The sequence below is a fragment of the Neoarius graeffei genome, chromosome 21 (assembly GCF_027579695.1).
Source record: "Neoarius graeffei isolate fNeoGra1 chromosome 21, fNeoGra1.pri, whole genome shotgun sequence".
NCBI lineage: Eukaryota > Metazoa > Chordata > Actinopteri > Siluriformes > Ariidae > Neoarius > Neoarius graeffei.
Genome location: NC_083589.1, coordinates 10,575,536 through 10,596,508, shown reverse-complemented (window position 1 = coordinate 10,596,508; position 20,973 = coordinate 10,575,536). Strand labels below are relative to the sequence as shown.

General features: G+C 41.0%; 1 protein-coding gene across 6 annotated transcripts in view; it reads right to left on the bottom strand.

Annotated features, from left to right (window-relative positions):
* The window catches only part of plekha5 (pleckstrin homology domain containing, family A member 5), a 249,641-nt gene that overhangs the window by 22,178 nt on the left and 206,490 nt on the right, over positions 1–20,973 (bottom strand). For 5 of the 6 annotated variants that reach the window (XR_009651086.1, XM_060903846.1, XM_060903845.1 and 2 more), the window contains one exon: positions 7,924–7,986. Coding sequence is in view for 5 of the 6 variants with exons in the window: in XM_060903846.1 (XP_060759829.1) it covers positions 7,924–7,986 (63 nt within the window). In the remaining variant the exon portion in view is untranslated. Of the gene's footprint in view, positions 1–7,923; positions 7,987–9,251; positions 9,333–16,455; positions 16,510–17,220; positions 17,341–20,973 lie in introns of all 6 variants that reach the window. The other variant, XM_060903850.1, reaches the window with a different exon arrangement.

The window sequence follows — 20,973 nt, the reverse complement described above, 5'->3', positions numbered from 1 at the left end:
TCAGTACACCACCACTGTAGATTTGAAATTAAACCATTGAGATGGGATTGAAGTGTAAAACTGTTCAGTTCTTACAGTTAGCCATTTTTACGCAGTCCCTACACAGACCCATTTTCACAGGCTCAAAAGCAACTGGACAAACCAACACGTTACAAAAAGATGCTTCGCCATCCAAAAACTTATGGACCTGACTAAGCAGGAGTAGAATTCCTTTTCTGACCTGAAGGTACAGAATAACAGAATATCAAACAGCTCATGAGTACCAAGGGACCACCACTGAGCGGGTATTAATTGTGTAGTAGTTCATTCTCAGTCCAAGAGGACCAGAAACTCAAATATCGTGTAAACTAGAAAATGTTACAAACAGGAAAGATGACAAGAGTGCTCTGAGAGCACAATATCCCCCGCTGGCAACTAGGCCATAACTCTGGTAAAATGCGACTGAATTGAACAAAGTTACAATATTCGTATTACCGACATATAACAAAGAATCTTGTTAAGTTTCGTGAAATTCCTCCAAAAACTGTGAGAGGAGTTGATTTCAGAAGGTGAGCATCCTTCCTGGGACGGACAGACATCGCCATGACACAATCCCCTTTCGGGCCTTTTGGCCAGCGGGGGATAAAAATTGTGAGGGAAGTTGATTTAAGAAAGCAAGCACACCTTGATGAAACTGCCAAAGTACAAGTTTGTTAATAATCAAGGGCATAACTCTGGTAAAATTTTCCAAATTAAACGAAATTTCAATATGCGTATAACTGTCCTATAACAAAGCCTTTTACCAAGTTTGGTGAAATTCCTCCACAAATTGAGAGGAGTCGATTTCAGAAGAACGTACACCCTCATGAAATTGTCAATGCACAAATTATTTAATCAAGGGTCAAAACTCTGGTGAAATTTTCACAAATGAAATTAAATCGCAATATGTGTATTACAGTCATATAACAAGGCATTTTGCCAACCTTCGAGAAATTCGTCCAAAAATTGAGAGAGGAGTTGATGTCAGAAGGCGAGCACATCTTCATGAAATTGTGAAAGTACAAGGTTGTTAATCAAGGGCTGTAACTCTGGTAAAATGCGACCGAATTCAATGAAATTACAATATGCTTATTACTGATATATAACAAAGAATCCTGCCAAGTTTTGTGAAATTCCTCTAAAAAATAGTGAGAGGAGTTGATTTCAGAAGGTGAGCACCATACCTGTCAACCCTCCCGTTTTTCCCGGGAAATCCCTTATTTTGACTTATTTCCCGCTGTCTTCCCGTTTTTTTATTTTCCCGAAAATATCCCACATTTTCACATTATATAAAAGTCCCGTATTTTCACAATATAAAATAGTCGGTAGGTCCAGAATTCATGACGCGCCTCTGACAGGAGTTTACAGCAGGAAGTCGGGCAATGACTTCACGTCCCCGCCTTCTCAGGCATCAGTAATTACAGAACTACGTCCGGAGGCGAGGCTGAACAAGTGATTAGGTCCAGTGTTGCCAGATTGGGAGGTTTCCCGCCCAAGTTGGGCGGTTTCAAGTGCATTTTGGCAGGTTTTGAACATATTTTGGGCTGGAAAACGTCAGCAGTATCTGGCAACACTGATTAGGTCTGAGGTGAAGATGGCGATGCTAATAGCTAAGAAAAACATTAGCCTCTCTTTCTTTGATGATTTCAACAAGTGCGTGGCTGGAATGTTCCCAGACTCTTCCATCGCAAATAAATTTTCCATGGGGAAAACAAAAGCCTCCCAAATAATCAAAGGTAAGCTACACAAGTTTACATTAAGTATGTCCTGGCTAAGACCTCATAAATAGCCTAGTGTAAACTAATTGGTGTATTAACCGTTTTATCCACTCATTGTCTATTTTATTTTCTATCTGAAACTTACCCATTTTAAATCACTCTTGGTTTAATATCTTATATTACTCTTTATCTCTTTATTACTCTATCTATCTATCTATCTATCTATCTATCTATCTATCTATCTATCTATCTATCTATCTATCTATCATTCCAAGGCCATGACTATGGTAAAGCCATAATAAATTGCAATGGAATTGAATTTATTGACTGGTTATATAATGACCTTTCTTATTTTAACATAAGATACGTATTTTAGCCCTTAATTTGGGAAATAACTGGTACCTCATCTCATCTCATTATCTCTAGCCGCTTTATCCTGTTCTACAGGGTCGCAGGCAAGCTGGAGCCTATCCCAGCTGACTACGGGCGAAAGGCGGGGTACACCCTGGACAAGTCGCCAGGTCATCACAGGGCCGACACATAGACACAGACAACCATTCACACTCACATTCACACCTACGGTCAATTTAGAGTCACCAGTTAACCTAACCTGCATGTCTTTGGACTGTGGGGGAAACCGGAGCACCCGGAGGAAACCCACGCGGACACGGGGAGAACATGCAAACTCCGCACAGAAAGGCCATCGCCGGCCCTGGGGCTCGAACCCAGGACCTTCTTGCTGTGAGGCGACAGCGCTAACCACTACACCACCGTGCCGCCCATACCTGGTACCACTGAAAGCAAATAAAAATAAATGTATAGTTTATTAACAAATGCACTCTATAAACCATAAGCATATTGAGTTTGGGTCTTGGCTATCACCAACATGCACCAGAGTACAGGAAATCACAAATACTAGATAGAAAATTGCCCCCCATTCAACTACACACCCACTTTTGGTGAAGGGTATGACTTTCTGAAATTTTCCCTTATTTTGAGTTAAAAATCTGGGAAATATCCCTTTTTTTTCAAACCTCAAAGTTGACAGGTATGGTGAGCACCCTTCCCGGGAGGGACACATATACATCGCAACGACAATCCCCCTTCAGGCCTTTCAGCCAGTGGGGGATAAAAACTTCACAACAGAAAAATTTACTTTCTTCCTATTCCAGGAAAATTAAGTTAAATAAAAAAAAATGTGCATATAAACCTTTCATATCTCAAACACAACACTTTCCCCTAAATGTCTGTTAGTTACTGTACAACCCTGTACACACACACACACACACACACACACACCTGATTGATTGTGCCGAGTGGTGCAGTAAAGCAAACAGCATTTTAATCACTTTCTCATCATCCTTATAATGATCATTAATGGTATACTTATCTAACGTCATCTTCGTCAAGCATACACGGACAGATTTTATTTCGCACTAACGAACTTAAAACATTCTCCGTTTACCTTGAGAGAAAGCAAGGACACTATCTTTTCAAGTAAAAACGAGAGGAGCATCCAGGGGGTGAGTTAATGTCACCTGCACATCTGTTAATCGTTCGAGACACACATGTTGAAGAACCGCCTGCTGTTTTTACTGTGGAAAAAGAAACCGACTCTATTGTACACATGATTGAGTGATAACCCGGAGCAGCATACGCTGAGGTCAGAATGCAGAGATCCTACAACACATAAGAAGCGCTCACTGCTCGGATAACCTGTGGAGGTCCAGTAGTCAATCCGTTCCACAGACTGATTACAAGTCAGTCATTTTACACCGACGGAGTACCTCCACTTGGTGGCGCATTGAATAAAATGGTCAAGAATTTTATGGACAAGACACAAGAAGTGACACATGCGTTGGCCTTGTGCTTTACTGACAGTAGTGCTTGAAAGTTTGTGAACCCTTTAGAATTTTCTATATTTCTGCATAAATATGACCTAAAACATCATCAGATTTTCACACAAGTCCTTAAAGTAGATAAAGAGAACCCAGTTAAACAAATGAGACAAAAATATTATACTTGGCCATTTATTTATTGAGGAAAATGATCCAATATTACATATCTGTGAGTGGCAAAAGTATGTGAACCTTTGCTTTCAGTATCTGGTGTGACCCCCTTGTGCAGCAATAACTGCAACTAAATGTTTCCGGTAACTGTTGATCAGTCCTGCACACCGGCTTGGAGGAATTTTAGCCCATTCCTCCGTACAGAACAGCTTCAACTCTGGGATGTTGGTGGGTTTCGTCACATGAACTGCTTGCTTCAGGTCCTTCCACAACATTTCGATTGGATTAAGGTCAGGACTTTGACTTGGCCATTCAAAAACATTAACTTTATTCTTCTTTAACCATTCTTTGGTAGAACGACTTGTGTGCTTGGGGTCGTTGTCTTGCTGCATGACCCACCTTCTCTTGAGATTCAGTTCATGGACAGATGTCCTGACATTTTCCTTTAGAATTTGCTGGTATAATTCATTGTTCCGTCAATGATGGCAAGCCGACTCTAAATTGACCGTAGGTGTGAATGTGAGTGTGAATGGTTGTCTGTGTCTATGTGTCAGCCCTGTGATGACCTGGCGACTTGTCCAGGGTGTACCCCGCCTTTTGCCCGTAGTCAGCTGGGATAGGCTCCAGCTTGCCTGCGACCCTGTAGAAGGATAAAGCGGCTAGAGATAATGAGATGAGATGAGATGATGGCAAGCCGTCCTGGCCCAGATGCAGCAAAACAGGCCCAAACCATGATACTACCACCACCATGTTTCACAGATGGGATAAGGTTCTTATGCTGGAATGCAGTGTTTTCCTTTTTCCCCCAAACATAACGCTTCTCATTTAAACCAAAAAGTTCTATTCTGGCCTCATCCGTCCACAAAACATTTTTCCAATAGCATTCTGGCTTGTCCACGTGATCTTTAGCAAACTGCAGATGAGCAGCAATGTTCTTTTTGGAGAGCAGTGGCTTTCTCCTTGCAACCCTGCCATGCACACCATTGTTGTTCAGTGTTCTCCTGATGGTGGACTCATGAACATTAACATTAGCCAATGTGAGAGAGGCCTCCAGTTGCTCAGAAGTTACCCAGGGGTCCTTTGTGACCTCGCCGACTATTACACGCCTTGCTCTTGGAGTGATCTTTGTTGGTCGACCACTCCTGGGGAGGGTAACAATGGTCTTGAATTTCCTCCATTTGTACACAATCTGTCTGACTGTGGATTGGTGGAGTTCAAACTCTTTAGAGATGGTTTTGCAACCTTTTCCAGCCTGATGAGCATCAACAACGCTTTTTCTGAGGTCCTCAGAAATCTCCTTTGTTCGTGTCGTGATACACTTCCACAAACGTGTTGTGAAGATCAGACTTTGATAGATCCCTGTTCTTTAAATAAAACAGGGTGCCCACTCACACCTGATTGTCATCCCATTGATTGAAAACACCTGACTCTAATTTCACATTCAAATTACCTGCTAATCCTAGAGGGTCACATACTTTTGCCACTCACAGATATGTAATATTGGATCATTTTCCTCAATAAATAAATGACCAAGTATAATATTTTTGTCTCATTTGTTTAACTGTGTTCTCTTTATCTACTTTTAGGACTTGTGTGAAAATCGGATGATGTTTTAGGTCATATTTATGCAGAAATATAGAAAATTCTAAAGGGTTCACAAATTTTCAAGCACCACTCTGTGTGATTATCGTGTGTATCTATTAGGAACCAGTGTTACTTACAGTGGTGTTTGAAAGTTTGTGAACCCTTTAGAATTTTCTATATTTCTGCATAAATATGACCTAAAACATCATCCGATTTTCACACGAGTCCTAAAAGTAGATAAAGAGAACCCAGTTAAACAAATGAGACAAAAATATTATACTTGGTCATTTATTTATTGAGGAAAATGATCCAATATTACATATCTGTGAGTGGCAAAAGTATGTGAACCTCTAGGATTAGCAGTTAATTTGAAGGTGAAATTAGAGTCAGGTGTTTTCAATCAATGAGACAACAATCAGGTGTGAGTGGGCACCCTGTTTTATTTAAAGAACAGGGATCTATCAAAGTCTGATAGATACAACACATGTTTGTGGAAGTGTATCATGGCACCAACAAAGGAGATTTCTGAGGACCTCAGAAAAAGTGTTGTTGATGCTCATCAGGCTGGAAAAGTTTACAAAACCATCTCTAAAGAGTTTGAACTCCACCAATCCACATTCAGACAGACTGTGTACAAATGGAGGAAATTCAAGACCATTGTTACCCTCCCCAGGAGTGGTCGACCAACAAAGATCACTCCAAGATAAAGGCGTGTAATAGTCGGCGAGGTCACAAAGGACCTCAGGGGAACTTCTCAGCAACTGAAGGCCTCTCTCACATTGGCTAATGTTAATGTTCATGGGTCCACCATCAGGAGAACACTGAACAACAATGATGTGCATGGCAGGGTTACAAGGAGAAAGACACTGCTCTCCAAAAAGAACATTGCTGCTTGTCTGCAGTTTGCTAAGATCATGTGGACAAGCCAGAATGCTATTGGAAAAATGTTTTGTGGATAAATGAGACCAAAATAGAACTTTTTGGTTTCAATGAGAAGCGTTATGTTTGGAGAAAGGAAAACACTGCATTCCAGCATAAGAACCTTATCCCATCTGTGAAACATGGTGGTGGTAGTATCATGGTTTGGGCCTGTTTTGCTGCATCTGGGCCAGGACAGCTTGCCATCATTGATGGAACAATGAATTCTGAATTATACCAGTGAATTCTAAAGAAAAACGTCAGGACATCTGTCCATGAACTGAGGCCAAGTTTACATTAGACCGTATCTGTCTCGTTTTCTTCGCGGATGCACTGTCCGTTTACATTAAAACGCCTGGAAACGCCGGGAAACGGGAATCCGCCAGGGTCCACGTATTCAATCTAGATCGTGTCTGGTTCGGTGCTGTGTAAACATTGAGAATACGCGGATACGCTGTGCTGAGCTCTAGCTGGCGTCGTCATTGGACAACGTCACTGTGACATCCACCTTCCTGATTCGCTGGCGTTGGTCATGTGACGCGACTGCTGAAAAATGGCACGGACTTCCGCCTTGTATCACCTTTCATTAAAGAGTATAAAAGTATGAAAATACTGCAAATACTGATGCAAATACTGCCCATTGTGTAGTTATGATTGTCTTTAGGCTTGCCATCCTTCCACTTGCAAGTGGTAAGTGATATGCGCTGGGATCACACACACAGCGGCTCAGTCCTGAATTACTGCTTGTGCACTTCACTCGCGCGCTCTGTGAGCTGCGCAGGGCCGGAGTGCGCACCCTCCAGAGGGCACTCGCTGTTCAGGGCGGAGTGATTTGGAGCGCAGGATGCCTGCGGAGCCGAGCGTGAACGTGTATTGGTGTTGCTGTGTGCACGCGAATCGTGTATTGGTGTTGCTGTGTGCACACTAATCGTTTTAAAAACGTTAATCCGATGATCCGCTGATACGGTCTAATGTAAACTTGGCCTGAATCTCAAGAGAAGGTGGGTCATGCAGGAAGACAACGACCCTAAGCACACAAGTCGTTCTACCAAAGAATGGTTAAAGAAGAATAAAGTTAATGTTTTGGAATGGCCAAGTCAAAGTCCTGACCTTAATCCAATTGAAATGCTGTGGAAGGACCTGAAGCGAGCAGTTCATGTGAGGAAACCCACCAACATCCCAGAGTTGAAGCTGTTCTGTATGGAGGAATGGGCTAAAATTCCTCCAAGCTGGTGTGCAGGACTGATCAACAGTTACCGGAAACAATTAGTTGCAGTTATTGCTGCACAAGGGGGTCACACCAGATACTGAAAGCAAAGCTTCACATACTTTTGCCACTCACAGATATGTAATATTGGATCATTTTCCTCAATAAATAAATGACCAAGTATAATATTTTTGTCTCATTTGTTTAACTGGGTTCTCTTTATCTACTTTTAGGACTTGTGTGAAAATCTGATGATGTTTAAGGTCATATTTTTGCAGAAATATAGAAAATTCTAAAGGGTTCACAAACTTTCAAGCACCACTGTAAGCATCGAGAAACACAAAGATACTTATTACAACAAGAGTCAAATATTTACACACACACAGAAATCCAACATCTGAATGCAATAAATCTGTTCTATTGATACACTGCTGTAAGCTTTATGAAGAATATACTATAGTCGACTTACATCAACGTCCAGTTCTTCAGGTCTGTAGCCATAAACGCTGTCACTGTACGCCTCAGGGCTCATCTGCAATAATAAGCAACAGTCACATGCAGGTCTGAAAAACCTTCAGGTGTGCAACCATGGAGCTACAGCTACCCTTACAGTGCAAGAACACTGAGAAGTCTTAGCATTACTGCTACTATCTCAAATGTCAGGATTAAAGCAAGGCACTCATCGTAGTGCAACATAAGAATGTTCTTGTGCTGCGGGATGACGATGTAATGCATTGGACATCCTACAAGTCGATCAAGTTTACTGTAGCAGAAATATCTGACTAAAATTCATAACAGAATTCATTCTCTCTCACGCGCGCGCACACACTCTCCAAGTTGATGACAAAGGAAGCAGGGGAGTGAGGATGAAAAGTCAGCAGCAGCACTTTTATAAGCATTTATGTTCTAAAAGTGGCAAAGGTGTGGTGCGTCACTGGCATACAACATGTTTGTGAAACATTCATAACTTGCCGTATTACAAGACACCAGGAGCAGAGAGCGACATACATACGGAAAGACAAGATTCCATATGGAGGGAAAAAAAAAAAGCTTGCATGAGCTGTTCCACAGAATGCAGGAGGAAGATGAATTTTCAAATCGGGCTTATGATGAAAACTAAAGGAAACATTTGCATGTCTCCATGATTCCTGTTCACTTTTAATAAAACAGTGATTTAAAATGCTAGGCTACGTTTGAGTTCTCAGCCGAGCCCGCTGCCATGGCAGATCCTCTCAGGGGATGGAAAGCAAGATGCAGCAGGGGTGGCTGAGAGGACGATCTCCATGAGCTGTACACGAGGTACAGCACCGATAGGCTCAATTACCACCACCACCACCACAATCATCATTCCTTTCAGCCTGTTTGGTCATTTCCAGAGTAGATATAAGTAATAAACATACAACAGAAATTCCACAACTAACTGGGGGAATGAGAGGCTCCAGCTCCCTTTAATCACAAAAAGAAATGTGACCACATAAAATGTTGGCTGTGTCCAGATAAGTCATCTTCCTTGTTTTGTGTGAAATAAAACTTTGCAGCCAGCATGAATGGGCATTGCAAATGACTTTCGATGGGGTGATTAGGCCAGCATCTGCCGCAGAATTTGCATGGCATTGTAGAGAACACAATACATTCAAGCCATGCCAACACCATTCGCAAGAAAATAACAACCACCAAAAAGAACAATGGAATGTGCTTTAATAGACCCAACACTGGATGAGACCGTGAGGGAGGAGTAACAGGAGGTCCTGTGATACGAGAGACAGGTGCAAAACTGGGTGTACATCAAGACCTTACTTGCTGGTATAGTTGAGGCCTCGGTGCTGAGCTCTCAATCATAGTGTGAATCATGAAGATTATAGGCTCATTCTGCTTCATCTGGTACAGTGAGGAGGAGGAAGAGCATTCAGCATACAACACAACTGCTAAAGAGCGTGTGTGTGTGTGTGTGTGTGTGTGTGTGTGTGTGTGTGTGTGTGTGTGTGTGTGTTCATGTCCTTGCTATACTGTGTATGAGAGCCTGCAAAAAACTTGAAGTCCTCACTGAAAAGTAAGCAACAACACACGGCAGAAAATGCACTTACACAAAAATAATCCACACTGAAGTGGTGTGATGCAGCCTGATGCAACGCAGAGTTACTGTTCCCACCCAGAAGTGGATTATTTACATATAACTGCACAATCTGGAGTGTTACTCCACTTATACCACAGCTATCAATATGTTTCACTTGTTAACGAAAGACATGTAGCACACGTTAACACTTTATAGTTATATTTAATGATGTGGAACACACGAGGGATGAGTTACTTTTCTCACTTGTGTTATACTCCACGAGGAAGTCGTTCCCTGACCTTCATATCTCACGCAACCCCCCAAAAAAGGGGGGGGGGGGAGGGGCAGCTTCATTTTACTGAGGAATTGGAAAGCATAAACTCCTGTCCTGAAGACTTTCCAATGTTGGGAAACTTTGCAGAGTACCATGACTGTTACAAAACACCGACACTTGAGACTCCTTCCATAAATGTTACATAAATGTCTACTGACAAAAAACATCACCACATTGATAAGTTATTTAACAAAGAAAAAATATATACATTTTTTAAACTCATTAATCTTTAGTGATGTAGAGCAGGGGTTTTCAACCTTTTCTACTTCAAGGCCCATCTATTCATACTTGTAAATAGTCGGGGCCCATTAAAAAAAGATCCCCAATTATTTTGGCTCATCTATTGTAAAATGTATTAATGGGATGCAACATCACTCCCTGTTACAGATGGGAGCCCAGGAATTAAATCAATGCAATAAAAGCAAACCGTTTTTAATTGTAGGTTTTGTATTTAAAACTGTACGGATGAGCCAGAAGCCGAACCATGCATACAGGGCACTCTCAGTCAAAAGGGATTAATGATCCAAAAGTGAAGTCTGGTCCATTAACACAAGAACTTATTGCCATGTTTTTGTTCAGCAAACAAGCACGTTATTAAAACCAAGAAGTGGATATAGAAACCACTCAGTGGGATGAGATCCTTACACGCGAACAAAGAAGGATTTTTCCTATGAAAGAAAAATGTACTCACTAAATTTGACATTAGCAGGATAAATTTTGTTCCTATTGCAGCCGTAACTAAATACAAAGACATTAGTTATGCATGCTATTAACTTAAAGGGCTGATGACATGAACATGACTCTATGCAATTTCTTAAATAAACTATACAACATGGCAAACATGTTAGATTTCTGTTATAATTACGTGAAAAGAAGCTGTTGTTACGCAAATATCCAACTTTTAATTGCACAGCGCAAGAAAACTGGGTCCATGGCTCGCGGCCATGCTGTGACGTCAGCGGGAGAACACGCTGCGGTTCACTCGCTGTCTACTCTGGTTCTACTCAATGGAAATGGCGCATGAAAACGCCAGTGAACTCTCTAGTGCTAGCTCTTCCTCTTCTGGGAGTCTAGAATTGTGTTGATCTCTTCCGAATAGAATCTATGATAGCCTACCCTCTTTACCCTTTGCCTCTCGTTGCTAGGCGGCAGTTACATGAAAGCCGCAAGCTTTCACAAGCAAATACATGACTGATATCACGCCGACTTTATGATTACATTTATGATTATCATGTAGAATCTATAGCTCTACGTACCTTTATCTTATGTCATTTCACAACACATGTTCTGACAGGAGGACTGTCTTTGGATCCGGCATAGCTACTAGTAGACCCCCTCCGGAATACTGGCAGTGTTGCCAGATTGGGAGGAATCCCGCCCAGTTGGGCGGTTTCAAGTGCATTTTGGTGGGTTTTGAACATATTTTGGGCTGGAAAACTTCAGCAGTATCTGTTGCCAGATACTGCTGACGTTTTCCAGCCCAAAATATGTTCAAAACCCACCAAAATGCACTTGAAACCGCTCAACTGGGCGGGAAACCTCCCAATCTGGCAACACTATGTAGGCACTGCTGATGGTAGTAACACACGTTTGTGCTGAACTGAACACCCAAGAGATTCTTTTAAGCTGGGAAGGGTGTCAAAACAATCCAAATCGAAGTGTTCAGAGCACAGGACGGATGTTGGTGAGGGCTCCCACTTGTCACGAGTGCGCCTGACTTGCTTCACCCACTTCGCATGCAGCTCGGGATCTCTGGGAAACTTGAATAAACTTACCCCATCCTTGTAGGTTTTGGAGCAAAAGCCGGCAACACAACGCGAAGGCATAATAACTTATATATATATATATATATATATATATATATATATATATATATATATAAAATAATGTATAATAATAATACTAATAATGACAAACTGAACACCTGTCGCATCAACAACAAACTGGTAAGTTAGGAGGAAGGTTCTTTCGCTGATGTCATATAGCTCCTCCTCCTCTTTCGTCTCCTGGGTGCTGCAGCCCTGTCAAATTTGCCCAAATAGCCACGTTTTTTTTTTATCATAACTTGTAAAATAGGCGCCTTCGTGAATTAATATATGGATCATCGGGAATTACTTTTTATGCTATAAAACATCGCCAAAGATGTCAAAAACGTGTCATCAGCACTTTAATGTGAAGATGATTAAATCAACAGATTTTAAGTTTTTTTTTTTAATATTGTGTTTATTTTTAGTCTTCTGTATTTGTAATTATTTGCATCTGTCCATGCACGACCCCACCAGCTCTGCTGATCAACTTATGTTTAAATGAAGTCATTCATTCATCCACTGAGTTGGAAAATTATTAATCCGTTGAGTTCCCTGAATACTCAAACTACCTGGTGCTGCAGACATCATTCTACACGGACACACAGATGAAAACCTGGAAGAACATGGAGGTGTACAACTTTTTATACATGTGGCTGAGTTAAAGATCTGGGGATCAGGACACTACAAGATCAATCCTGTATCGTTTTTGCCCGGGTAAGGAGGAATTTCTGAGCTTTTTGTACGTGTCTTTGCGATGGTTGCTAGGACACTACAAGTTTTAGTATCAAAAACCACAGATGCTCAATTCTCAATCCTCCCTGCTCTTCTCTTCCAGCAGGCATCACAGATCCATATATTTACCCACAAACATTTATTTATTCAGCCCACTGCATGCACGATCCATCTCTCTCTCTCTCTCTCTCTCTCTCTCTCTGTGTGTGTGTGTGGGTGCAAGAGGAATGTCACAAAAATAAAGGCTTGTTCTTCTTAATTTACCACAAATGTATTTATTCCACTTGAAAAGCGTTCGGGAAACCAGCTACCGGATTTGGGACACTATGACATCCTGAAATATTTAGTATTTGGCTTCAAACTTGGGGGGGGGGGGGGGGGGGGGGGGAGTCGCGGCCCATTGGCCTAGTGGTTGAGAAACACTGATGTAGAGCGTCTGCTGCACACATCCCTGTGTATGAGCTGTTACTAATAACGCATTAGAATGAGTGCATTAATATCAAACTGTCATTCATGTCATGGCTGGATCACATTCCAGAATAAGAGTTTCACAATCACTTTCTACACAAAACATTTTTTTAATTGAAGTGCATTAAGCGGATGGTATAAATACTCCACTTCCCCACAAAACAAACTCCAATAAATCACTCAGTATTAAGGACCACAAATAAACCTTAATGTTCATTACTTGATAAACAATACAATTAAAAACCATGGATAAAAGTAACTGGCTTAAATGTGAGCTGAATTTAATAAATAAATAAATAAATAAATAAAATACCCAGAAGTAGTCAGGACTTGGATCATGATTTTATTGATCCCAGAAGACATTTTTGAAAAATAACATTTTATAGGTAATAAAAAATATAGATGTACACATGCGAAACTTGGTTGCATGTATACCCAGTGACGGGCAATAAGGTTCCACAACGTGATACTAAAAAAAAAAATTCTCTTTAAAAAGTGACATGTCAGTGAGCAAATACTCCATCCATGTGTCCTTCCCTGTATCTCCTTCTCACATGCTCATTGGGCGATTACTCAATTAGTCAGTCATTCCTGGCATGTCATGATTGTGAACTCATGGATTTATCATGGTATTCCGAAACTAAATTTGTGTTTCCAAGTTCGTTTGTTTTTTAATATGGAATTTTATGTGGAACCCATTATATTAATGGGTTTACCTTTAGGGACGATATAACTGTTTTGGCCTTTAGTGATTCATGGAAAAGTCTTAATAATGTGCGCAGACTGAGTGTCTCCAAGCTACAGAGCTTCTGATCTGAGAAGCAGCAGAATTTTGAGTGGGACGACTTGGTCTACCAGCGAACATGATGGAACCCCTGGGTGTTTAAAATGGGGTTTGGTAGAAATGCTTGGTGTGCTTTGAGTATACGGCTGGCATGTCACTGTCCGAGCCAATCAAAATGGCCATTATGATCTCATGGTCTACTGGGAATGTCTTCCATTTAGGATACAGTGAGTGAGTGAGGAAGGGATAACAGTCCGAGGGCTCCTTGCCCCATGCTGGTGTGTATTACTCCCTGCCTAAAGCTTCTCCAGTGCTTCAGTTCATGACTACAGAAATCCTGCTTCACTGTCCACCAGCTCCTGTCCCAGCACCCATGGCCTCTGCTTCTGGACCCATATTAGCATAACCTCGGCTAGTAAACCTGTACCTGCTGAAAAATGCACATACAGCTCCAAGCTTTCATGAATCTAAAGAACATGCATCATAATCAACAGATGCAGGAAGCAGACCAAGATCTAACCAGCTGCAACCTTGTTTGGTTTCATGTGTCAGAGATTCCTCTTAGATTTATCAACAATTGCAACATTTCATTTATTAATAATAAATTACACATTTACACTTTTCTCAGAGTTACAGTTAATGTTACTCGAGTCTTCAGGACAGAAAGGTTTGCAGTTTCTCTGTAAGATGAAAAGCTGCACATTTTGCCTCATTCATTTCAAGAAAGAGAAAAGAAGAGAATCTGGTGAGGGAACAAGAAGGAGTTTCTCGCTGCTATAACTAACCCATGTCTCTGAAAACTTACGGCCTGCTCCTGTTACAGAGCACTGATCCCGGAGACTCCTTTCATAAACGTTACACAAACACCGCCTTCACCAAATCACTGATTATCTGTTTGCTTTATAATACATTTTCATTTGATTTATTATGAATTATGTGGAGCGTCTGCCTCGTGAACGAGCTGTTACAGGAACGATAATGTATTCAATTTAGTGTGTTAATATAAACCTGTCATCTGTGCTGCTATAGAAAATTAATCAATCCCCTCAGGTTCAAACTGTGGTATAAAAGTACTGTAATTACTGCGACCATATTCTTTAGAATAGTCCCAATCACTGCTCCAGGATTAAGCAGGAGTCCCGCCTCCTGACGGCTGAGGTCGAGTTAACCCCTCCTGCCATGACCTCAAACTTCTGCTCCTTCACTTGTTTGTGCTTTCTCAGGATCTGATCCTGTTTCTAAATATGCTCATGTGTCTTCTTTCAGTTCTTCTCTACCATATGTCTGTAATGTTTTATTTATCATGGTGTTTAAGGGTCTCTTTAACTGCTTACGTATTTTAAATCCATAACCTGAGAACTCAACACCCCCCCCCGGTATGTTTTGTGTTGAAGGTTCTTTTGTGTTCTGTATTATCAGGGATGACGAGAGCATTAGACATGTGTGCAGCTGCATATTTATACAACACTGATGTTCCAAGAGACTATAAAATTTATAACCTCTGGTTCAGAAAATACTATCCACCCACCACAACAAGTTATTTGGATAGGTTGTAGGGGGAGAAGGAAAAAGAAAAAAAAAAAAAAAAACACAACACACTTTGAGAGCCAAAAAAACCACAGAACTGCAGTGAGAGTGAGATTATTGCTTCATGTGAAAAATAGGACGTGCCAGATCCGGTGTTATTTTACAAGTTAGGTAGAAGCTGTATTGCTAAATTAAGACAAATTTGCAGTGATTAATGTGATAATTACAACCAGGACTATTCGTGCAGCAATATAACGGCAACTAATTAGAGGTTTATTTCAAATCTTCTCTTTTATATTGTGTATTAGTGGTTGTTTATTTGCTTCTATTTAAATTGTCTCCTGATCTGACGTTACATCGAATTGCATTTGGCAGCAAAAGGGGGGAAAAAAAATTCAGCATCTGCAGTCCACATTTTCTCTCTCATGTACGTTTCAGGGGCTTAAAACCCTTCGTCTAGACACTACTGGGGAGAAAAAGAATCACATACCCCAGGAAAATTAGACAATCTGTGCAAGCTGACTCTGAATAGCTGAACATTAACATATCCTCGGAGCTTAAGTCAGCACAACTGAAATGAGAAATATTACTGCAACCTGTGTTCTCATGAACGAGATGCGTGTGCGTGCTATTCAAGAACCTGTAAGAGTTTCAGTGCCCTTGTTTCTGTTTTGGGATCAGGCCATTTCAATTCTCAACTTAAATTCACTGATGGGGATTACAACGATTAACAGTAAAGTAAAATGCATCAGAAATATCTGGAAACAGTTTAGTTGAAAAAGGTGAATAATTGAAAAATAAATAAATAAATAAATAAATAAAAAAAACCTCAGTTTTTTTCTACAAATGTTAATTTACGCTTCCGTTGCCAATAAACCCTTTTCCAATGAATATTTGATTAAAAATCATTAGCTGGAAATGACATTTTTAAATATTAAGATTCATCTCAGCTTTGTATAGACTGAATGGTCAACGCCTGGCTTCATCGAAAAAAAAAAAAAAACAACACTTCATTATACATTAATTATCCGTGAACAAAAACCCTCTCCAGTGGTTACTGAACATGAATGAATGAAAGACTTATGTACAAAAGATTAGATATGCTCCTTAATTAATTACGGCCATAACAATCTCCCTTTGTGCCTTTTGTGGTTTATTACTGTACGCTGAAATACGTTAAAACAAGTTAATGTTTATCAGACAAGAAAGCCGAGTGATAGAAAGGAGTAATAATAATAATAATACTATTATATACACAGTACTCCTAGAGAGAGAGAGAGAGAGAGAGCCCTCACCTGGCTGTCCAGATACAAGAGATTCCTCTGCAGGTGATGAGAAAGCACCTTATTCTAGTGAAGGCAGTGAAAAAGAGAAAGAAGAGGGCTAAGGAGAAGAGTAGTGAGAAACAGAGGACTCCCTCAAGCAGGCAATAGATTCACACACACAAAAAAATTGACTAATAAGCCATTCACAACTCAAAAAAAAAAAAATAATAATTCAAGCGGTTGTCGGCTGGGACAAGTGCAGTGCAGGGGCTTAGTAACTTCATGCACTAGAGGGTCATAGAAAATACATACAAGCAGACTTAAGGGAAGCATACACACAAAAAACACTGGTTATAAAAGAAAGATACACAAGTGTCTGTGTGTAACTGTCCTTGGAGCCAGTCCCCAGGAAGAACACAATTACAGTCTCACACATACACACGCCACTGTAAACTGCGTGTACACGAGTCTAAAATACGATCAAAAATATTAAAATTGAATTATGTCATTCAGGCTGGAGCTCCTGGCTGTCAGTGGCACCTGTGAACTGGCCCCAGGTCCATAAACTGTCCCAGGACACACTGCTCAAACAGGAATAACAGTCTATTAACATGACAATACAGCTTGATGCAGATGTACATGTTGACTTTTACCACCGTTAGTATGGGGTAAGATGGACCAACCAAGAAATAAAAAGTAACACGCAGCAGCATGCTGTAAAGCGGGGGGCAAAAAAAAAGAAAAAAAAACGAGCATTCCTTCACAGACTCGCGCATATAATCCTCCAAGGCTGACCTTCGGGTTGGCGGCGTCAACGTTTAACTGCATTAGCTGAGCGAGAGTCTGTTCTCGGATGCTGTTGAGCTCAGCCTGCTGCCGTCGCAGCTTGATAAGCAGCAGGGTCAGCTCTTCTGGCTGGGGTCACAGGAAACAATATGGACAGGAACCACAGTTAGAAAACCTTCAGAAGTGCTGGAAATACCATGACGATGGCTCGGGAGGGATGAAGGGTTGGACTTGCTCTACGGGGAAAGGAGTGTGGAACTGTACTTATAACGTAAAAGTGCACAATAGTCACTACGTCCAATATCGAACCTAGTGTTTAACATATTCCTTCTCCTTGACCATCAGAAACGAGCTGTGTGACGTGAAATATCAAAGTTCCTTTGAACTAACTGAACATTTACACTCAGTAATTGAACTTAAAACTAGATTATCAAAAAAATAATAATAATGGAGTCCTGTATCAAGTAAAGTTCTGGAAGCACTTGTTTTCACAGGACGGCTTCCTGGATACAGCGAGTTTATTGCCGTTTCCACCCCTGTATTTTATCTCTGAATTACACTGAAAACAGCAGCCTGTCCCACAGATTTCATTAGCTTGGGTTTGAACGACACAAGATGTTGTGTGTCAGACAACGGAGAGTTATTTTAAATCTATGAAGCGAGAAGCTCTTACTGCTGTCTCCTACTGCTTGGGTCTTGGAGGCGTGAAGAAATCTGATCTAATACAGTGCTAATGCCAAGGCAAGAGCTGGAGGAGGAAAATATACATCACAGTGAGCTGTCTAGCTTGTTGTTAACAAAAGACAAATATGGAGGCATCCATGTTTTTTTTTTCCCCCTCTCACTTTGCAGCTCATGGAGGTCGAAAATTAGGTCATTTCAAGCTCCGACTTCCCACTCCCAAGGAAAGTTAAATACTTCACTAAGGCTGACTCTAGTATGACATTAGTGATCACATGGTGTTGTCCAGATGGGGAGAAGATACCCGTTTTCATAAATACCCGGTTACATGTAAACGAAGTATAAGGCATTCATTGTTGGATGATGGGGAAACTAATCTGTTAAGCTGAAGTCTGATAATGTTCAGGAAGGGTTAAACTGCTTCAAACACCATTTGTGGACTACTACCACCACCACTAATAACAACAACCTACTGGTGGAGGCATAAAAACGATTGATCAGACTTTCTTCCCTTTTTCCTCAGACAAGTTGAAGTGCATGACGGTGTCTGACATGAAGGCACATTTTATTGTTATCCAATTTAAATAAAAATGATGGCATGTCAACTGAGATGACGAAGCTGCAGTATTCCCGTGGCCAAAAAAGGTGATCGTTACAATGACTAAGCACTTTTTTGAAGAGAAAAAAAAAAAAAAAATTATGCACTCAAAATGTAATGCGTCTTTCTCATCTCTGACTCATTGTGTAATTTAATTTAACAAGAGTGCTCCGAGAGCACAATATGCCCTGCTATAAGATATTGCAAACAAAATTGCAATACGAGTATTACTGTCCTATAACAAAGCCTTCTGCCAAGTTTCATGAAATTCCTCCAAACATTGTGAGAGGAGTTGATTTCAGAAGGTAAGTACCCTTTCCTGGGACGGACTTACATACATCACCATGACATAATCCCCCTTCGGGCCTTTCGGCCAGCGGGGGATAAAAAAATGCAAGTAAGCTAAGTTCTAAACTCCTGAACTCTCATTTCATATTAAATATATGAGAAAAGTGGCTTCAATTAATCAAACTGTTATTTTGTTTTTGATGAAAACAATGTATTTTAGATTCATCCATCAGTTTAGTCTCCGCTTCTGGTCAGTGCATGTGTTTCACGAGCAGAGGTGGACAGTAGCAAAGTACATTTACTTGAGTACTGTACTTAAGTACATTAATGCCGCTTTTCCACTACCAACGCGGCTGAGTTGGGCTGAGCTGTGCGGTGCTGAGTTGGGCTGAGTCGAGCTGAGTGGGGCTGTTGGAGTTGCATTTCGACTATAACCGCACTGAACCATGCTGGCTGGAAGTGGGTGGACACATTGGGTGGAGTTAGAGAAAGTGGGTGGACGTCACGTGATGTCGTTAGGCGGCGCAAACAGTGACATCAGTGACCTTTTAAGCGGTAGTCTCACGACCTGGATAGTAAACAATAAACATGGAGTCGTTAGTGTTGCTGGTCTTGGTGCTGTGGCTTGTTGTCACCGACAACGCCAACAGATACTGGCAAGAGCGTATAGATGAGGCGAGGTGCATAAGGCTTCAGAAATTCTTGTAATTCTTAATTCTTCTTCTTCCAGGTTTACGGTGTTTACAGATCCCAGCGTGCTCGCGGGGCGTGTGTGGGCATGTGAGGACACGCCTCCTCACCAATCAGTGCACAGGGGAGTGTTTCCTCACGCCCCTAGCCCCACTCGGCTCGGTTTGGCTCGCTTCAGCCCCACTCCAAAACCGTGCGAGTTTTGGGGGCTGAGCAGGGCTGAAGCGAGCTGAGTCGTGCTGTTCTGAGGTAGTCGAAACGCGAGCCGTGTCGGGCTGAAGTGAGCTGAAAAAGGGTAGTGGAAAAGGGCCATGAGTATCTGTACTTTTGGAAACTTATGACTTTAACTTCACTACATTTGAAAGACAAAAATATCATACTTTTTACTCCATTACATTTCTATCAAGGTCCTCGTTACTATGAAGCAGCTTTGAAAGTGGATGTTTTTGTCTTTTCTAAAACGTGAGTGTTTTTTTTTTTGCAGGGGACACGGAGTCAGCCTATCAGTAATCACTAGGGTCTGGTCATGTACATAGGCTGTATAAAATCAAGTTCAATGATTTCTCAGCAGCATTATGTGAACACGATTAGCTGACGGCAGAATGGAAGGAGGCGGTTCTTCTGTGGAATGCCTGCACTCCCAGCCCATGAATCCATGTTTCAGTTTGCTGAAAGGATAAAAGATTCGTTTTGTTTTAAATGTTTTCTTTGTTTGCTGAAAACAAACCACATCACAGCCTACAAAAACTCACCGTCCGACCTGCGGAAGCATATTGAGGTCTGTAAATGTTTTATTCCAAGAGAAAGCTTGTAATGAAGTTGTCTGTGCTTTTAGAGCTAGCGATAACGTTGCAACAGCTATGCAGTCTGGTTAGTCAAATGACTTTCTATGGATTTGCCCACCAAGTTACCGCAGCCTTGTCCACGGCTAACATTAACACATAGCTAGGTAACTTGGACACTGTTAGTTAGCATGTAAAAACGGAGTTACGCTAACATGAATAACGTTGACTTATCTGAAGTCCTTTTAGAAATATGTTTTAGCATAATCTTGCCAAATAAACAGAAATCTTTCTTTTCTAGTAGCGTTAGCTACTCAATATGATTTAGAGTTTGAAAAGTGTTTGCCAACATGTCAGGTGGAGTTTCACCGACTAGCTAGCTTAACGGTAAACCACCATGATGGCATGACATGCGTTCATTTTCTGAATTCACATTTCTGTCTTTAGTAACGACATTAGGTTTTGTAAGTGTTGTGGCAATAATACAACAATGCGTTGACAGAAAATGTACTTTTAATACTTAAGCATTTTTAAAAGCAAGTACTTCAGTACTTTAACTTAAGTAAAAAATTGACTGTCCAACTTTCACTTGTATCAGAGTAACATTTGACCAGTGGGATCTGTACTTTGACTTAGGTCAATGAAGTTGGGTACTTTGTCCACCTCTGTCCACTAGTTACAAGTTAATTGATTTAAAAAGCCATCAAGTGCCATTAAACATAT